Consider the following 21287-nt stretch of genomic DNA (forward strand, 5'->3'; position numbering starts at 1 on the left):
GTACTAAATGGTACTAAATTTGGGCTCGGTGTAGGAACAAAGCTTGGATTATATAATTTGGACAAAAAACTACGAAATGGAAAAATATTTGTTAAGAAGATCATTCTGAAATTTAGATAAAGTTCGGAGTTTAAAAATTGTACTGAATATTGTCCTATTGATTTTATGCTAACGCGAAGGTGTTTCTAAATAATAAAAAATAATGTACTGGAAGTATGTAGTTAAACGTGAAGTATCTTTTCAATTTTTTGTTTGTTTTTTTATGTTAATTTGAAAACGTGGTTCAATGCGACAATTTTGTTAACTAGAAGGTTATTATCCCCTGATAATAAAAAGGCTTAAATTGAAATGCATCAAAAAATGTACCGTTATATACGGTTAACATACCCGTGCACATTAACTAAAATTTTTTGTAAAAAAGTTTTTTTTTCTAACCATAAATTCCGAATTTCGGTCGGAAAATGTGCATAAAATCTTCAAATTACTCTAAGTCTTCAAAATATCTCTTCTAATAAAAGTGGATTAAAGTAGACATTTTTTTAAATGAAACTTTTGTATCCTCTGAGTATACAAGGTCCAAATTTAAAGAAAATTTGGCAATATAGATTTGTTCTATTTTTAAAATACACTAAGTCGAGGGGTACTGTTATATGGTGATATACGAATTTTTGTGGTTATTTTGAATTCCGAAAATTAGGTTCGTAGAATTTTCGGCATTCGTAGAATTTTCGGGTTCTTGGCGAAACCGCTGAAGCTAAAACCTTGAATTGTTGTGAAAGGGGGAGATAAAGTTTAGTGCTTGGAAACTCGTACTGGAAGGGAATGCTGTGTTAGTGAAGGGGTAAAACCAAAAGTCAAGTCTGAAATTAGCAATATGAGTAGCTGTTGGTGTATGTGTGTGATATGAGGTCGTAGTATTGGTAATTCGAAATAAAAAATATAGTAGGGGTGCAATACGGCAGATATTTTTATACCCTATACCACAATGTGGAAAAGGGTATAATAAGTTTGTTTTCCCAAAAATTCATGTAACGCCGCGAAATATTCGTCGTAGACCCCTCATGTGGTATACCAAACTTCATATCTCGACGAGATAAAGCGATTTAGCGATGTGTGTCCGTCCGTCCGTCCGTCCGTCTGTCCGTCCATTAAAAATTGTAATCAAGCTAGAGGCCGCAATTATGGACCGATTGTCACGAAATTTAGTATGGAGGTCGGGTTTGGACCAGAATAGAACTGATTAGTTTTTGGCGATGATCGTGAAATGTTAAAGGGATGAAATGGACCAAAAACAAAATTTTTGCTCGATTTTGTAGCCGCTCTGTAGGTCGCAATAATAGTCCGATCGGCGCGAAATTTTAAACGTAGTTTTGGTTTGAGATGAAGAAGTAGCGTGCAAGTCAACGGTATGATCGGATAATATTTAGCGGGTTAAATTTATCAAAACTTTTGTGTGAAAATTGGTAAAATTTCTAATGCACATCTTATAACAGCTAGCCCGGAAAGCTAGTGCACAGGGATAGTGGTATAGGGTATCACATGGTCGGCCCCGTCCGACTATAGTCTGTTCTTACTTGTTTTTTTTTTGGGAAATTCGAAATACAGTATTAAAAGGAATTAAATCAATTAAATGTTGGTATTAAAAATAGGTTTTAGTTCAACAGAATCGCCAGTGTTCACCTCTTCCATATTAAATATTGTTCATATATATTTTATTCCCTTTCCGCAAACGAAGTAGCGGGCATTTGCTAGTCACTTATATAAGTGTTTGATTAATGGGTTTTCGCAATGGACCCCGATATTGTCAGACCGCCCAGATGAGAGTTACCTTCCTCCCAAAAAAACTCCTGATTGGAAAAATTACTGAGAGTAAATTAAACTTGAAGAAGTGGGTCATATAATCACATATGCAATTCCTGTCGTTTGATTCAAGCTCACTATCAGTTAAGATAAAGGCCTTCGACCTGGGCAACTTGACAAAATATCATGAAAATTCAAAATGTTGTGTGTCGTTACGTAAAGCTATTTTAAAGGGGTTTTAATTGATTTTATGTATATTCAATATTGCCACAAAGTATATACATTCAAAAGAGAGAGATCACAATATTTTAGATACAAGATTGAAATTTGGAACTGATTATAATATATTAGTCCTTGGATGAACCATATCAGACCACGCATAGTTTCCTTACAAAAGTTTTTAACCAAATTCTCCAACAGAACTGAAGCAATAACCAATAAATCTTTCAAATTAATATTACCCATATAGATGTACGTTTTGGTGTATCCCAGAATTTTCAACCACATTAGCTCTTATTTGTTGACATTTTGGGTTCTAAATCCCGCACCGAATAGCTTTCGAAACATTTTCTATATTCGAGGCTATTGGCATAGTTTTTAAAAATATCAGTAATATGGAGTTTGGAAATAATTTTGTTGGGAGAATTTCCATGCAAAAAATGGTGAAAATAGATCCACGTTCGAACGCAGGGATTGCATTCGCGAATATGTCGAATAGATATATACATTTTTGGAGGATATAAACAGTTCGATCTGAACATAGCGCCGTTTCTTCTTTATCACACACTAACTTCAGTGCCATTAAAAAAAATTTTGTATTATTGTAAGAAAATAATAGTCTTTAAGCGCATAAAAACACCAAAACTTTACTATTTTACCAGAAGTGATAGAGTCCGTGAAAGCCAACTAATAATTCAGAAAATTACATTAATAAAAGAAAAAAGTATCAGGAACAGGTCTATGCAATCTACGACTCATAGACTCCGAATCCCACTCCCAGTACTGTTTGAGACTACGCAAACACATGGTCGAAAAAATATCTCTCAAAAAAGATCGGCAACATTTTAGCTAAATCCTGAAAAAATAGCTTAAGACGAAAAACCCCATCCTTTTCTCCATTTCTATCTTAATTGTACGACTAGATGTTTATGGACTCGATGACCTTAAAAACTTTCCAACGACCACTCACTTCTGTCGGTACAGCGGAGACAAACTTATGAAAATTCATAACTTTTGTTTTCTGTAAAACAAGTAAAAAGTAACAATCGGGTTTGCCTAGTCCCAATTTACATTAGGCGAGTTTACTTGCGGCAATTGTCAGTTTGTGGGTGAGAGAGGGGGCTGAGAGGCAAAGGGTTACCATATGCCTCACCTCTCTCTCCATCAAACTGACAATTGCCGCAAGTAAACTCGCCTAATGTAAATTGGGACCTACAGAGATATACCCTCAGCCTGTGTGAGTTGAGACTTTTATATATAGACAGATCGAATACGGGCAAGATAGCCAATTTTTTTCTATGAATTGTATAGCGAAGAAGTTTCAGAATTTAATATGTACGTTATTTTAGGATGTTGAAATTTTGTGTTGGAGGTATCTGAAGGAGTGAATCGATATAATCCACATTCAAACCTACTCTAGGTCTCGAAAAAATCGGATTGGACTTTGCTCAAGATTTTAGGGAAACATTTTGAAGTCTGATGTCCAAAGGAAGGTTGGACAAAATATTGCGAGATCCAAAATTTGGACCAAATCTGTTGATCTGTTCGAGAGTTATAATGGGCACGAGCCAGACAGACGGACAAACTGGGATAAATCGACTCCAAATTGTTTGACGCGTGTTTCGTCCAAACATATGATTAGTCTAAGAACATTATTTCGATGAGCTACATTTTTATCGTTAGCCTAATGGTTGCGGGTTCAATATCACGGTGCTCTTGAACCAACGTTAAATGAATGGAGCTTACAACTGGGAAGTTTTTGTGGATTCTGAAACAGCAATGTTCATAGATGAGAAAAATCCCAAAACAAGAAAAAATCGATGGAGGGAATTTTAAATAAGTTCACATTTTTAGGTTTATTTTAGGTTTTCGCGATTTTGCTGGGAAACCACAACTCCTATCGAAATGGGGCTAAAGAAAATGTTGTAACTTTGAAAATTTGTTTGATATGTTCCTAGGTTTCACCATTTTTGAGATATAGAAGTTCAGGTCACATTTTTAGGGTTTTTGTTAGGTTTTCACGATTTGCTTCAAAACAGTAAGTCTTGTCGAAATGGGACTACAGAAAATCGTATAGCTGTGAAAATTCTTTACAAGATGGGGATTTGTAACTTTTTTACTCGGTTGTACCATTTTTGAGATATATAAGCTTAAGTTGGGAAATTGTAGTCCTGACATTGTTTTATAAGGAGACGATACAGTCAGTGAATTGTTTAAATTTGAAATGGTAAAACCTACGGACCACCAGAAGATGTTCTGAAATATAACATTTCATCATGGTGAAATAATAAGGTGTAACGCCATTTGTCAAAATGCGTTGTTGTGAATAAACTCACATACAAAATGTAAACAATCAATTCACAGTAATGCATTATTGTGAGCAAATTTGACGTTTGACATGATTTGATGTAACACCTTCTTATTCCACCATGCATTCCATTAAAATTATTAAATTATTATTTTTTGCATATGTCTGATATAACCCCAATTATCGAACAATTGAACACTAAAGCGGGGTCACACGATCAGTTTTGACTGCCGATTTTTCGAAAATATCAAAACTTAGCGGCAAAACTGGCAAGCAACCGATTATTTGAGCAAAACTGACAGTCAAAACGATCCAACATTTAGGTCCACTCGGATAAAAATGTGGCAGAATCGAAAGTCTGCTGATGACTTAAGTATTTAACCTTCCAAAATGTAGTACGTTACAAGAAACAAATCGGATGCCACCGTGGTACAATGGTATGTACACCCGACTTGCACGCTGAATACCCAGGTTCGATTTCCAGGCCAGCCAACACCAAATTTTCAATGGTGGCAAAAATATCCCTCACCGATATATTGCCGACATTTCCCGAGTATATAAGCCATGCAAAACTTCTCATAAAGTGGCGTTTTAGGACGCGCCGTTCGGACTCGGTGGTAAACATATCATTTAGCTAATTTGAATCTGGGTGCACTCATTAATATCCCTTTGGGATATTTTTATACCCTATACCACAATGTGGAAAAGGGTATAATAAGTTTGTTTTCCCAAAAATTCATGTAACGCCGCGAAATATTCGTCGTAGACCCCTCATGTGGTATACCAAACTTCATATCTCGACGAGATAAAGCGATTTAGCGATGTGTGTCCGTCCGTCCGTCCGTCCGTCTGTCCGTCCATTAAAAATTGTAATCAAGCTAGAGGCCGCAATTATGGACCGATTGTCACGAAATTTAGTATGGAGGTCGGGTTTGGACCAGAATAGAACTGATTAGTTTTTGGCGATGATCGTGAAATGTTAAAGGGATGAAATGGACCAAAAACAAAATTTTTGCTCGATTTTGTAGCCGCTCTGTAGGTCGCAATAATAGTCCGATCGGCGCGAAATTTTAAACGTAGTTTTGGTTTGAGATGAAGAAGTAGCGTGCAAGTCAACGGTATGATCGGATAATATTTAGCGGGTTAAATTGATCAAAACTTTTGTGTGAAAATTGGTAAAATTTCTAATGCACATCTTGTAACTTTATCCCAAGAAGACGCGTTTAGTGGTATAGGGTATCACATGGTCGGCCCCGTCCGACTATAGTCTGTTCTTACTTGTTTTAAAAATATATATGTATAAGAAAAAAAATCTATATAATTCTCATCACTTCCCAATCATATCTTATCTAACCATTCATTCGTTTACTTTCTTTTACCAGGTAATGTAAAAATTGTTAGCGGTACAGCGCGACCAACCGACTTTTCGAATAATCCCAATAGTAATATACCCCAGATTATATCAACACCCTATTTTCCCATGAATTATCCCAGGGATTATGGTACTGAATATATACTGACATGTGATTCGGATAATTGTCATGTACGTTTGGATTTCACGGATTTCCAATTGGGCCTCACATCCACAATGGAAATATTCGATTCGAATGGTCAAATGGTCGATTCATATACGGGAGAACATTTTCGTCCTCCCATCATCATTAGTACGGGTAAATCGTTATTATTGCAATTTCGTGGTAACGGTGTAACCAGTGCCGGATTTCGGGCCGAAGTTACATTTGTAACACCCAGTCAATTGAAGGAGGATCGTCTGATGCCGTATACTGGTGAGAGAGAGAGGAGAAATAAGTCGTAGATGGAATTTTTTTAATTTATAATGTTTTCATTTTATTCTTGCAGATTGTGGTGGCTTGGTGTCTGGACCTGGTGGTGCCATTACCATGATGAATATGATTGAAAATGCCACAGATGTACGCATGTTCGATTGTATTTGGATCATTAAGCCGAGCAATAATTACGTTATGATGAAAACCCACATCTCCTTGCGTGTCGATGAGTTCCACAGCATGGCTTCGCGTTCCGAAGTGACCATTAGACAAGGTACCACCTCGGATGCACCTGAAATCGAAGATGTAGTGTGGCCCAATAATGGTATGTCTAAAGAGAATCATGTTGTACCCGTCCTCACGGGTTACTACATACGTTTGCGCGGTGTCTTTGGTATGTCTTCCAAGTTGGCAATAGTCTACAGTGTCTTCAATTATTTGAGTAAGTATTTCCCTCATACTAACACGTGTTTACCAATGTATATGCAACATTGTATGCAGATCCCTATATTAATTTAGATTGTTACATTGGCTCCGAGTTCCTGTGCAACAATAATCACTGTATATCGATACGTTTGCATTGTGACGGTTTCGATCATTGCGGCGATGGCAGCGATGAACCCGATACCTGTGAAGAAGATTGGGCCCATTTGCAAAATGATCGTCGTTGGTATTCGCATAAGCCGAATTATTATTTTCCGAAAATTGAACAGTATCCCGATTTGAAAACGGCGACAGGAATTTTTGTTATCTCCACATTGGGTATTTTTGCTGTACTCTCCGGTTGGATGGTGATTCTTTACCGGATGGGAGTTAGGGCAAGGCATCAAAGAGAATTACAGAATCATTTGCAAACTATAAGCGAACTATTGGGTAGGTATTATCATGTTTAGCTTAATGCGACAACCCCCAACATGTGACTATTTTTCGAGACAGATCGCCAGGAAGAAATCATACCCGATGAACCACCCAGCTATGAAGCCCCACCCGATTACGAAGAAGTCATAAAAATCGGCATGGATCATGAAATGCGGGAACCACGTGAACGTCAACGCCAGCGTAAACAGCATCGGCGACGCAGAGACCGCAGCTGTAGTCGAGCCAACAGCAATACAACGGTCTCCTCAACCGTGCCCATACACAATTTCAGTGACATGCCATCTACATCGGCCGCAGCTTCAGAAATCCTTAATCTCCGTACCACGCCAGAAACTTTACAGGAACTGGAGGGTGCCAACGCCAATGTTGTTCCTCCGGTCAACGTAGTACCCACACCGACGACGACGGATTTGGTACAACAGGTGGCAAGAGCAACACAAAATTGTGGTAATATTAAATGAATGTTTAATTTTTGTTTCCGTTTTTTAGTGAATTTTTAACAAATAAAATAAAGAATCTCGTTTGCAGGTATTACAGGCACGTCTCAAGCATCAGAGACAGAGGCAGCGCAAATTACATGCCAGTGTAATTGTAAGGGGCAGATGGGGGGCCAATTGCAATGCATCCCGACCACAGCTGTAACAGAGAATATTGTTATAACACCCAATTCGTAAGTATTGAAGGGGAAAAGATAAAATTATACAGGCCTCTGTACATAAGAAACCTTGTCTGTTTGGTTTAAGTAATTGTTGGGTGGCGTATTCGTACAGAAATAAAAGGAATTGTACCGACATTTTCTGAATTTGATTTACCCTTTACCTTTTACTTTTACGAATGTGCCAATCTATCTAGGCGTTTACACCAGACAGTTTGTCTTCCAATACAACTCTGATTTACTAACACATACATACATTTGTCGGTTGTCTTCCAGCTGTCCATCATTTTTTCAAAGACAGTCAGTTTAACAAATTATTGACTTTTTTGTAAAAATGTGTGTGATAATAATTGAAATGTGTTGAAAACAAAAGAACATGAACAAAAACAAAATATGTGAACGGAAAACAAAAGGAAATCGATAATTTGCATTCATAATTGTAAAACTGTTTTTGCAGTTGCCTGGACGATTGATTCTGTTCCGCAACACAATGACCTGATCTCGTTGCAGTACTTGCTCGGGTGTTACCATGAGAACCATCCTAATCACCATATGGTAGACAGGACCCGCCACCCATGCATTTCAGGTGGGATCTTTACGATCCCAAGATCAGCTATCCAATAAAGCAGGTATGAGTAGCATTAGTAGAGACGCAGTAGCCATAAAAAACTATCGTGTAAACGCGGTCCCATCTATCGCAGCAGAGGAGCGTCAGCTGCCATGACAAACCAGCATATTTTTGGCTCAAATACGCTCGGAAACGCTCAGCCGTCTAAATGCCTAATAGGCCAGGATTGATGACACTGTGGAAAAATCTGCCCAACATGCGGCACAGACCCTCACTATACATTGCACCTAGTACTCGAGTGATTAGCACTTTACTAACTCCAGAGGATATGTGGTCACAAACCATCGAATCAGCAACATTCCTAGTACTGGAGGTAGTCCCAGAGCTATATTAGGTTAATCATACAAAAACGTATAATATTAACATGGCGTAATTCTCCCTATCATTAACAGTGGTTTCTTAACTGCCCAGCACCAACTTGGATTCCGGAAAATGTACAGTAATTAACATTAAGTCCAACATCACCACATGCATGGCAATAATACCGATGAATGCTTATAGATGGGATTCTAAATACCAGATATATATACACTTTCATACGGGCAAAATGTGCCTCATCGAAATAATGGTTTTAGACCCCAAGTATGTTTGGACAAAATGTGTTTTAGACAATTTGGAGTCGATTGAGCAATGTCCGTCCGTCTGTCTGGCGAGCTGGAGCGCACGATAACTCTCGAACGGATCAATCGATTCGATCCAAAATTTGGCTTTCGTAATATTTTGTCCAAACTTAGTTTAAGTTCGAAGATGGGTGATATCGGTCCACTCCTTCCGGTACCTCCCCAAAAAAGTTCGAAAATGTTTGGAAAATTTGTACGTACGATAACTCTTGAAGGGAGTAACCGATTTGGTTCATACTTTGAAAATTGTGAAATGTCTACCAGACTTAGATGAGTTTTCAATATGGACTCAATCGGTCCACTCCTTCGGGTACCTTCCACACAAAATTTGGGATAAGTTCAGTTTAGCACCTGCTCTCAAATCGCTTTGATTTTTGTTTTAGCAACTTGTATTCACTGTCCCCTATACGACGGTACAAGTTTCATCAGGGGCAAGTCCGCACTTCCTGAGAAAATGGCCACAAAGTTGCAAAAAAACCCTTGGTTGGAGCGCAAGATAACTCTTGAATGGATCTGCCGATTAGGTCCAAAAATTTGGGCTTAGTAATATTTTGTCCAAACATAGTTTAAGTTCGAAGATAAGCCATATCGGTCCACTCCTTCAGTTACCTCCCCGACAAAAGTTGAAAAATGTTCGGAAAATTGTTCGTAGGTAATTCTTGAAGGGAGTGGCCGAATTGGTCCATACTTTACACATCCTAATATATCTACCAGATATAGATCAGGTTTAAATATGGAATATAATTGTCCTCTCCATCCGTTACCTCTCATACAAAATTTCAAATAAGTTCACTTTAACAGCGTGTTTTTGTAAAATGTTTTTGCCCATTCGTTCGTCGATTTCATGAACGAAGACGCAATTTGGTTTTCATAGCGGTTGACGTTTGTATTCGTGTGACAAACAAATGAAAGCTTTTTATTTTCGTAATTTTTTGGTTTTCGTAACAAAATCAGACGAACGAATACGTCAAAAATAAACGAATGGAAAAGACCCATCGTTTTGAATGAAAATTAAATAATTTGAGTAATAAATGGCACAAAACACACGAAAACTGGAAGGGAATGCAATTTTATTTATTTCTACAGAAGCACGCGCGTATATGCACATCCGTTTCTTCATATTATCACAATTATTTTTGCACAAATTTGATTACATTTTTTCTTATTTTTTGTTTGTCATCTGTTTATCGGGGTTGCCATCAAGTAACACATTTTACGTGCAGATGCCTATGCAAAATTCACAAAATAAGTATCATGGAAACCCTGAAATATAAAAGCTTTTATGAAATAGACGAAAGCTTTTAGATAAAAACGAATGGTTCGTAAAATTTTACAAGAACCAAATTTTGAACGTATACGTTTTAGTACGAACGGTTCGTGTGACAGGCAAGCATTTTTACAAAAACACCCTGTAAGACCTGCAATCGAATCACATTGATTGTAGTTGAAGCAACTTGCATTCGCTGCCTCAATTACGATGGTAAATTTTTTTTCAGGGGCAAGTCCATACTCCTTGTGAAAACAGCCCGAAGGGTGTAAAAACCCCCTATGGCACCATATGTAGTGCCTGGAGATCCACTTCCATAATGGTCAATGTCGATCCATTCCTTTAAGTATCTCCTCCGCAAAGTTTTGATCTTTAATCCTAATGAACATTTTTGTCGGTTCATACATCAACAATTTTTAAAATCCCCTAAATACATACGTTTACATACACAGGTTGAGGGTATATCTCTGTCAGCAAAGCTGACTGATACTTTTTTGCTTGTTAAAGACAACAAATTATGATCAAGACCCTTATTCCAGCGGACTTTGTTAATTTAAGGTACGACAGACTGCTCATGGTTCATATCACTTCGACATTCAACATCAAGGCAGAATGGCCAGCGTATCTTTCAATGATTTATTTCCTTAAACACACCAATTATAAGTAAAGCAGATGTTATTGGTGATGTATTCATATATCCGTGTTCCACAGTAAAAAATTGTATTTTTGTACAATAGAATCTAACTAGTAGTTTTGGATTTGAGTCAGAGATCATATGATAGAACCCAACAAAAAGTTTGTATCCGCGGATGCAGTTGAATGCAGTGTTCAGTACATTTGCCGTTGGTGTACATCTTTTCCTATGAATTCACTTATGAATTTTACAAGAGAGCGCGCAGCTAGGATGCACTCCATTTTTCTTCCACAGCACACAGCTAGGATGCACTTCGTTTTCGATCCAAATCACAACATTTTATGTAGTCTTTTGGATTGAATTAAAGGCACTCTTCGGATTGTGTTTTTAATCAATCCAAAGATGCAGTAAAAATGCAAGCTATTGCGAAATATCCCAGAATAAATAAAATGCATTTATTATTTGTGTAAAACAAGAATACAAAGAACTTTAGCTCTGTTCCTTTACGTGCAAGAATCTTCAAGTTTTACAAATTTTTACTCGAAAAGCGTTCCTTTACTTCAGACACCATACAATTCATATGGAAGCAGATTACAACTTTTGCTACTTTTGCCGGTTTTACCACTTTTAAAAGTAAAGGAACAGACCATGGTGTAAGAAAGAAGGTGATACAATAATAGCAACCTATGTCTTCATTTGCTGTCAAAACATATTTTTAATCAAAAATAAATAACAAATATTTCGCTTCTATAAAAAATATCTGTGTACAACATCTTTCTTTAAGCTTCGCGAATAATATTTTAACGTTTTCTTCTAACTTTTGTGGATATTTCGCGCAAAAAAAAATTGACAGCAAATGAAGACTACAACCTAACGTCAACTATTGGATCACCTTGTTAAATTCGCCTTGGGAACAGACCATTTATTATATAAACATAAATTAAAAAAAAAGTTTTTATTAAATTCAATCAGAATTGAGTGCACTTCCTCCGTTCTCCATTTAATCCAAGCGCAACTGATTTTCCATCATCATCCTAAAGCTGAAAACACATCCAACGTTTGAGTAGAGTTTTGTGTCATTTCTGGTAGAAGAATAAAGAGGAATTGAAACGCACTTGGTCTTTTATTTATCTACCAGAAATGACACAAACCTTTACTCAAACGTTGGACGTGTTTTTAGCTTAAAGGGTTTTTATGTCGCCATTAAAAATTTCCGTCTTGTAAATTACCACAAAAATGTTCGCAACTTTAGTTTAGTATTTTTTGTTGTTAAAGCCTCTGCACATACGGCGCGTTGAGCGTCTCGTTACAACAACCACATGAAAACTTCAACAACAAACTTGGCATCACTTACACTTTTTTCATGTGGTTGTTGTTTTTAACGAGTGACGCGACGCCCAACGGACCGTATGTTCCGGGACCATAAGTTTGTATTTTTATTTTATAACAAATTCTTCGAAATATATTCACACTTGTTTCTCTTTTGAAGAAATTATGTCGGCAACGAGGGGTAGGGATCAACCAACTGTTTTTGTTTTGTAGGAATCTCTAAAGCAACTGCTTATAAAATGTATCGAACGGAGTGGACTACATCGAAAGATGTTGTGAAATCATAACTCCAATTGCACAAATTCCATATTTTTTCTGCTGGGAATATATGGACTATTTTTATACATTTGCATCGTTGCCAACTTATATTTATAATAGGGTCAGATAAACTTAACATACTTTTAGGCACAAAATATGAATACTGTGAAATGTCGATAAACGTTTCCAAAAAAAGCGATTCACACAATTTTTATACCCTCAACATTTATGCTAACGAGGGTATATACACTTTCATACGGGCAAATGTGCCTCATCGAAATAATAGTTTTAGACCCCAAGTATGTTTGGACGAAATGTGGAGTTGATTTAGCCATGTCTGTCTGACTGGTGCGCACGACAACTCTCGAACGGAGCAACCGATTCGGTTCAAAATTTGGCTTTCGTAAAATTTTGTCCAAACTTAGTTTAAGCTGGAAGATGGGTTATATCGGTCCACTCCTTCCGGTACCTCCCCCACAAAATTTCGAAAATGTTCGGAAAATTTGTGCGCACGATAACTCTTGGAGGGAGTGACCGATTTGGCCCACACTTTGTACATCGTGCAAGTTCTAGCAGACTTAGATGAAGTTTAAAAATGGACTCAATCGGTCCACTCCTTCGGGTACCTCCCACACAAAATTTCGGAAAAGTTCAGTTTAGGACCAGTAGTGCGATTCTGTAACTAATTTTTGCTGTTATCGATAATTGTCGGTAAAATTAAAATGCTTATAATTTCGATAATTAACGAAATTTTTCGGAAAGTTTACGATGAATAAAAAGTAGTCGCTAGCCTCTACCGACACAAAAAGTGATGCCAACTTTTATTTATGTTTTTAGTCACAATTTTGCGGTTTAATTTTACCGATTTTTGTCGGTAACAGCAAAAATGAGTTACAGAATCCCACTACTGCTCTCCAATCGCTTTGATTTTTGTTGTAGCAACTTGTATTCGCTGTCCCCCATACGAAGGTACAAGTTTTATAAGGGGCAAGTCCATACTTCCTGAGAAAATAGCCTGAAAGGTGCAAAAAAACCCTATGACACCGTGTGTAGTGGTTGGAGCGCAAGATAAATCTCGAACGGATCTGCCAATTCGGTTCAAAATTTGACCTTCGTAATATTTTGTCCAAACATAGTTTAAGCTCGAAGATAAACCATGTCGGTCCGCTCCTTCAGGTACCTCCCTCACAAAAATTCAAAAATCTTCGGAAAAAATATGCGCACGATAACTCTTGAAGGTAGTGACTGATGTAATCCATACTCTGCACATCCTAATATATCTACCAGATATAGATCAGGTTCGAATATGAACTATATTTGTGCACTCGTTTGCGTACCTCCCACACAAAATTTCGGATAAGTTCACTTTAAGACCTGCTCTCGAATCACGTTGATTTTTGTTGAAGCGATTTACATTCGCTACCTCCATTAGGACGGTAAAAGTTTTTTCAGGAGCAGGTCCATATTTCTTGGAAAAACATCCCGAAAGGTGTAAGGATCTCGCACTGTTCGACCGATTTGGTGCAACATTTGGTCTTCGTCATATTTTATCCAAACTTAGTTTCATGGGGCAATACCGGTCCCCAACTTCCGGTACTTCTCCCCAATATTTAAAAAATGTCACTAAAATGTTAGGACAATATCACTTGAATGGTGCAACCAATTTGGTCCAAACTTTGGATCTTCCAATATTTTGTCAAAATTTAGTTTAACTTCTAAAATGACCCATATCGGTCCACCCTAAGGGTACCTGCCCTACAAAAGTTCAATATTTGTGTCTTAGAGCAGTTAATTCCTAATACACATTTTTGTCGGCAAGTTCAAATGTCCAAAAAAGGGCCACAAAATTCTGAAGAGACATTAAATACATTCGTTCTGTCCGGAGGTGAAAGTTTCGCTTCACATTGGCTGAGGGTATATATCTGTCGGCAAAGCCGACTGACACTTTTTTACTTGTTTTAACAAAATTTAATTAGGCAGGTATTAATTAAATAAAATTCACAATTTTTCATTTAAAGTTTTTTTTCAGCTGGGCTGATTGTGCCATGAGACACACACAAAATTACTGAATCGGAGGGGAAATGAGGAAGAGAGTTTTTTCTTGTTTGTGTTCTTAAGAATAAGATATAAATATTGTATATTGTTACGAATGTAACTGATAGGTTTAAGTTAGTTTAGTTTAATTTCCGTTAATTTAAAAATTTGAATTGTAACGTAAAGTTTTTATTACGCAGTTACTTTATTTAAGCAACAACAACTACCATGTAGAACTCTCTTCATCATTCTAGTCGTTACATTACCTTGTGTTAATGTTCTTTTGTTTGTTTTGTTTTGCAACAATAATGTAATTATCGTTTAGTTCCTACTTCTTGTATTTCGTGTAGTTGTTTGTTGTTGTAGTTACGTCATTACTGTGCTTGTATGTATGTGAGTATGGATGTTCGCTTAGTGCGAATGTGCGTCTGTGTGTTCGCTGCCCAGATTCGAGTTGTTGCCATATTTCTAGATATTTCTAGACCAAGGAGATTTTGGGTATAAATAGAGTTACGAATGGCAACATTGGGAGTAGTTGTGTTTTAAGCGTTGAACTGAACAGATCGGTTAAATAAGAGCTGCGTGCTAACTAGAGACAAGCTGCGTGCTTAGTAATTAAAGTCGGTTACGAAGAAGTGTAATAAAGTAAATAAAGCATTGTAGAAACGTAATCTAAAACGAACCCTGTTTTATTTGGTACAAATCGTATCGGGGAATAAAACAACGTCTACACGGACATTAGTTAAATCTAATTCCGTAACAATTGGTGTCAGCAGTGAGATTACGATCATCCTATAATGAAGTTTAAGGATCTACGAGTGGAAGACTTGAAGAAGGAGCTAAGTAAGTGGGAGTTGTGTTCTACTGGCAATAAGGCCGAACTACAAAAACGCTTGTTGGAAGAGTTCGAGCGCCGTGGAATGAACATCGATGAATATGAGTTCGACGGTAAGGAGGAAGTCGAGTTATCGGCAAAGGGCGAATCCAGCGTTGAGGAAGTTTCGTCGGTAGCTGCCAGGGGTGACGATTTGAAATCAATGCTGGCTATGATGATGGAGAAATTAGATGCTAAAATGGAAGAAAATTCCAGAAAGAGCGAAGAAACTTCCAGACTTATGATGGAAATGAAGGCAGAAAATTGTAGAATGATGGAAGAAAATTCCAGTAAAATGTTGGAAGAGATATCCAGAAAGACCGAAGAAAATTCCAGAAAATTAGAGGAAAAATTAGAAGAGAACTCTAGAAAAATCTCTAAGGGCATGGAAGAGAAACTAGAGGTAAATTCTAGAACAATTAACGAGAAACTCGAAAACATCACGATGGTGATTGAAAAGAGAGTAGAAAACATGGAGGTACAAATTAAAGAGTTGGATAAAAAGATTTTGTCTGTTGACGAGAAATTTCTAGCTCAAGATGAGAAGATTCTGGGCATAGAAAAGAAAATGTCGGAACTGGAAATCAAAGGTGGCCCAGTGAGAGCTATTCATAACACGTTAAAAATCAAGCCTCCTGTGTTCGACGGCTCAACCTCTTTCAATGTGTTCAAATTACAGTTCGAGACATTGGCTGCTAGAGATTCTTGGAACGACAACGACAAGGCGGTATCACTCCTTATGGCATTGAAGGGTGATGCTGCTGACGTATTACAGAGTATTCCCGCCGCTTCTAGGAACAACTATGGAGATATAATGGCTGCTCTTGAACGTAAGTACGGTAGTGAACACAAGCAAGAGATCTACCGAATGGAACTGAGGGGAAGAGTCCAGAAGCCAAATGAGACCTTACAAGACTTTGCGGCTGATATAGAGCGGTTGGCGCAGTTGGCATATCCAGGAGAGACACATCCATTGGTGGACCGCATAAAGATTGAGACATTTGCAAGTGGTGTTCGTGATCCAGAGATAAAATTTGCGACGTATGCGGCACCGATAGGAACATTTGCAGAAACCGTGTCATTTGCCCTGGCCCAAGAAACCGCGAAGATGCTGGTGAAACCTAAAGCTTACAACGTGAGGAGGCTGCAAGTTGAGGACAACAATTCCCAGACCGTTGTCGATCCGCTAAAGGATGCACTAATGCGTGTGAAACGAGGGGCTGGTAAAACGAGAAAGACTTGTTATAACTGTCGGAAAACTGGACACTTGGCCCGAGAATGCAGATTGAGACAAGCAAGGCCCAGATCCACCTCACCGCCTTCAAAAAGCGACGACCAACCGGTGGCCAAGAATCTGGAAAGGGTGACATCAGGTGAATCAAATAAAGGGAATTCCGTCAATCACGAGACGCTGCTGGCAGAGGATGAAAATGATGGTCCCACAATCTCTATAGCCATAGTCCAGCAGAAGAATCACAACTTAACGGTTAAAGGCTTCGTCAATGGTGTATTGCGTACCTTGACATTGGACACCGGTGCGACAAAGTCCATTATTAGACCGGATTTGGTAAAAGGGAAGGTATTGCCGTTAAATGGAGTCAAATTGCGGACGGCCACAGGCGAGAAGACCCCGGTGCATGGAAAGGCCTACCAAAGGCTAAGTATGGGTAGGAAATCGGTAAATTTCTATTTTATAGTGGCCGATATTGTGGACGAAGTTATACTTGGTGTAGACTTCATGATTGCCTTCGATATCAATCTGGACATAAAGCACCGTGTGATGACTTGGTCCAATGTGGAAATACCGATAAATGTGGGCTACAACGAGAAAAGCAAACATCGCCCAAAGGCAGAATCCGGCGAGATCGCTGTCGATGTCCGTACGCTGAAGGTGGAAGCCGCCGACAGTTGGCCCGTAGGAAAGCGGAAAAATCCAGCAACAAGGGCGAGAAAGCGAAGATGTGCGTCGAGGAAAGGTCCATCGGAAAGCGGCCGTACAACAAGGAAGGACAAGTCCGATGACGACCAGGTGGCACTTAGGAAGGTGACCACGAAGAAAGAAGGTATAGCATCGCGATTCCTGGAGAGAAAGCAACGTCGTCCAGAAGAGCAAGAGTCCAAAGCTGACGCAGTAGAGGGTACATCTAAATTGGTTGCCGCCACTACGGAACGAGTACTGCGTCTAGCCGAGAGGAACAGGCATAAGCGAGAGGCAGTGTTACCAATGCCCATACCACAGAGAGGGAACTGTGCCTATTCGGGACGAACAGGCTTAAGCGGGAGGCAATGTTACGAATGTAACTGATAGGTTTAAGTTAGTTTAGTTTAATTTCCGTTAATTTAAAAATTTGAATTGTAACGTAAAGTTTTTATTACGCAGTTACTTTATTTAAGCAACAACAACTACCATGTAGAACTCTCTTCATCATTCTAGTCGTTACATTACCTTGTGTTAATGTTCTTTTGTTTGTTTTGTTTTGCAACAATAATGTAATTATCGTTTAGTTCCTACTTCTTGTATTTCGTGTAGTTGTTTGTTGTTGTAGTTACGTCATTACTGTGCTTGTATGTATGTGAGTATGGATGTTCGCTTAGTGCGAATGTGCGTCTGTGTGTTCGCTGCCCAGATTCGAGTTGTTGCCATATTTCTAGATATTTCTAGACCAAGGAGATTTTGGGTATAAATAGAGTTACGAATGGCAACATTGGGAGTAGTTGTGTTTTAAGCGTTGAACTGAACAGATCGGTTAAATAAGAGCTGCGTGCTAACTAGAGACAAGCTGCGTGCTTAGTAATTAAAGTCGGTTACGAAGAAGTGTAATAAAGTAAATAAAGCATTGTAGAAACGTAATCTAAAACGAACCCTGTTTTATTTGGTACAAATCGTATCGGGGAATAAAACAACGTCTAAACGGACATTAGTTAAATCTAATTCCGTAACAATATAAATTTATTGCATTTCAGATTTTATGCAGTTGATGGACAAATATGCTGCAAAATTGTAAAATTTTTATTTTAAATATGAATTTTGAAATTCATGGGTCATGATGTGTGGCAGGAACAGGAAAAATATCAAACAATATCCAAATATTTGGTACTATAAAATTGTTCTCACACACACGTTTTTTAAAATAGTTCGGGAACGGAAAAATGGAAAATACGTCAAAAAAACTGGAACAAATGTCAAAGTCGGCTAATCACCAATCAGACGCCGGCAACCATGTTACTAGTTTTTTACTCGCCCAAATTTGTCGTGTAAAAAGTTTTTAAAGAGAGTGTCATTCAGCGCCATTTTTGTTTAAAGAGAAGTGAACATTTTACAACTTTTTTGTGTACGGGAACACTTTTTCGAGTAAAATCTGTAAAAGTCGTAAAAATTTTAAAAACTTTTTAGTTCTGGAACACAGCTTAGTTATTTTGGATTTGCGCTCAGGTTGCCAACTTTTATTTATAATAGGGTCAGCTAAACTTAACATACTTTTAGGCGCAAAATGTGAATTCTGATTCTTCTTCTTCCCCTGGTTGTGTCTGAATTTTGGAATTTATGGGTCATGATGTGTGAAAACAAATGCTTCTTCTTCCCCTGGTTGTGTCTGAATTTTGGAATTTATGGGTCATGATGTGTGAAAACAAATGCTTCTTCTTCCCCTGGTTGTGTCTGAATTTTGGAATTTATGGGTCATGATGTGTGAAAACAAATGCTTCTTCTTCCCCTGGTTGTGTCTGAGAGAAATAAACAAATGCTTCTGAGAGAAATAAACAAATGCTTCTTCTTCCCCTGGTTGCTACATTTGTTTAATTATTTTCATCTCGAACGACATTGGTTAGTCAAAATTAATCCTGAAAAAATATAAGTTAATTTCATGCAGAATATTTTTGAATGAAAGTCTATTGCTTTTCCTATTCATTTAATGTATATTTTATGTGTTTTCGGTTCAAATTTTCGTGAAAACGAGGAAACAAAAATGAAAGAAATTTTGTTTATGTTTCTGTTAATTACGAATGGGGTCGTGGAAACGGGTTAATTCGTGTACTCGTACATACATTTTTGTACAAAAAATACCAATTCCTTTACAGGGGAACGTAAATATTTCGAAATGTATTCAAATGTATGGTATGTTCCAGAACCTTCATGAAGCTACTAATTTTTACTACGATAACATTTTTCCTTTATGCTATCGGAAAAAATAGTAAGAATTAGTAGATTCTTGGTATTCTGGAACAGACCAGTAGTTGTAACGAAAATTATTATTACAAAAACGTAGTGAAACATAAATGCTCTGTTCCAAAACCTGCAAGAAGCTACTATTTTTTACTACGATAACATTTGTTACTTTATGTTATCGGAAAAAATAGTAAAAATTAGTAGATTCTTGCAGTTCTGGAACAGACCAAAAATTGTATTAAAAATTACCTTTTGTCTATATTTTTACTTTAATTCATTGTCCTTCATTACCCTTTTGCTTTTTTGCAGCCCTCCCAATACACCTCAAATGGATGAAAGTGCCCGAGATTTTTGCGATGATTCTTTAAATATCTCCTGTACGTTGGGTGTGTTGCAACATCCAGTGTCTGCACCAATTCCGGGTGCGATTATAAATGAAAATAATATTGAAGGTATGTAGATTAAGACCTGTCCAATAATACCAATAACATGTTAATTTCCTCACATTTTAGCCACAGCACGTCCCAAAAGTTCTGTCAATTGTACGGAACAGACCTATTTAAAGAAGACATGGATTGTTATGAACAACGATGGCAAAGGTTATAGGGTACAACGTTTGCGTCCCACATTCTCTTCGCCCGAATCATTTCTAAGCGATTGGTCATGTTATGGTGATTCGCAGAATTATGGATCCATACTGGCGCATGATCAACGTTCCATAGTTAGCAATAATACGAGTAATTGCATCTCGGATTTATCACGAGATCCATCCTATGATAATGGTATAAGTTTTAATATGCCACCCAAAGGGAAAAACAATGGAAGCTATAGTCTCAGCAATAAAATTCAAGATACCACAAATAACTCGGCATCCTGCAGCATGTACACGACGGAAAGTGGCCGCACATCGGATCACAACGAGGCTATAACCACACACTTAATAATGACCAGTCTTGAACTGGATAGTGAAGATGAGGAGAGAAGTATTTCGTGTTTTAATAATCCCTTTAGAATGGCTAACGCCAATAAAAGCAAATACACCACAGTTGCTGGGAGCAGTTATAGTGAAGTGGGAGGTTCCGCAGGTGGAAATACAACGCGTAATCGTCGTCGACATTGTCGCAGTAAATCCTTTACAAACTCGGGACGCTCCAATGATGCACGGCAACAGAACACCATTAAACGTAGTTCGTCGGCTAATCTGTTACAAAGTTTCGAAAGTGTTAGTGAAATTACAAATAGCGATAGTAAAGAATCAACGTTATATTTAATATAAAGTTAAAGTTTGTTTGGTATTGTATTTATAATCGTATTTGTATCTGTCTGTGTAGTATATTAATAAGTGATATATGTACTTATGTAATACATATGTATTTATGTATGTAAGAACAATTACAAAAAAAAAGCTGTGGTGATTGATAGCCAACAAATCTAAAATTGTGATGTAATAATTGATTTAATGTGTTGTTCATTTCACTATCTCAAACTTTACTACTGGAGAAAGAATGGAGATGGGAAGGTAGGACACTCTATTTGAAGTGGATTTCACTGGTTTCAAAATGTGATTCTCCTTTCAAATGTAATTACCAATTGATACAATTTGATGGTTCCTGAACTTGGAAGTTCCACCGGGAACTACGCCTTGTTTAGGAAAAGGTTGCTTGAAAAATTCTATAAATTATCCACGCCTTGTTTAGGAAAAGGTTGCTTGAAAAATGCTTTAAAATATCCATGCTTTGTTTAGCAAAAAATAGCTTGAAAAATTCTTTAAAATATCAACGCCTTGTTTAGGAAAATGTGGCTTGAACAATTCTTTAAACTAACCACGCC

At 37.6% G+C, this 21287-nt stretch overlaps 1 protein-coding gene across 5 annotated transcripts in view; it reads left to right on the forward strand.

Annotated features, from left to right (window-relative positions):
• Nucleotides 1-20894, forward strand: part of Culd (CUB and LDLa domain) — a 35728-nt gene extending 14834 nt beyond the window's left edge. The window contains exons 3-9 of one of the 5 annotated variants that reach the window (XR_012412245.1): nucleotides 5710-6114; nucleotides 6188-6556; nucleotides 6634-6987; nucleotides 7051-7440; nucleotides 7508-7663; nucleotides 19767-19909; nucleotides 19970-20894. Coding sequence is in view for 2 of the 5 variants with exons in the window: in XM_073980654.1 (XP_073836755.1) it covers nucleotides 5710-6114; nucleotides 6188-6556; nucleotides 6616-6987; nucleotides 7051-7440; nucleotides 7522-7663; nucleotides 19767-19909; nucleotides 19970-20733 (2585 nt within the window). In the remaining 3 variants the exon portion in view is untranslated. The other 4 variants (XM_073980654.1, XM_073980655.1, XR_012412243.1 and 1 more) reach the window with 4 other exon arrangements.
• The last annotated feature ends 393 nt before the right edge of the window (nucleotides 20895-21287 follow it).

The sequence above is a fragment of the Musca autumnalis genome, unplaced genomic scaffold, assembly GCF_047663935.1.
Source record: "Musca autumnalis isolate F117 unplaced genomic scaffold, ASM4766393v1 scaffold_4, whole genome shotgun sequence".
NCBI classification, from domain to species: domain Eukaryota; kingdom Metazoa; phylum Arthropoda; class Insecta; order Diptera; family Muscidae; genus Musca; species Musca autumnalis.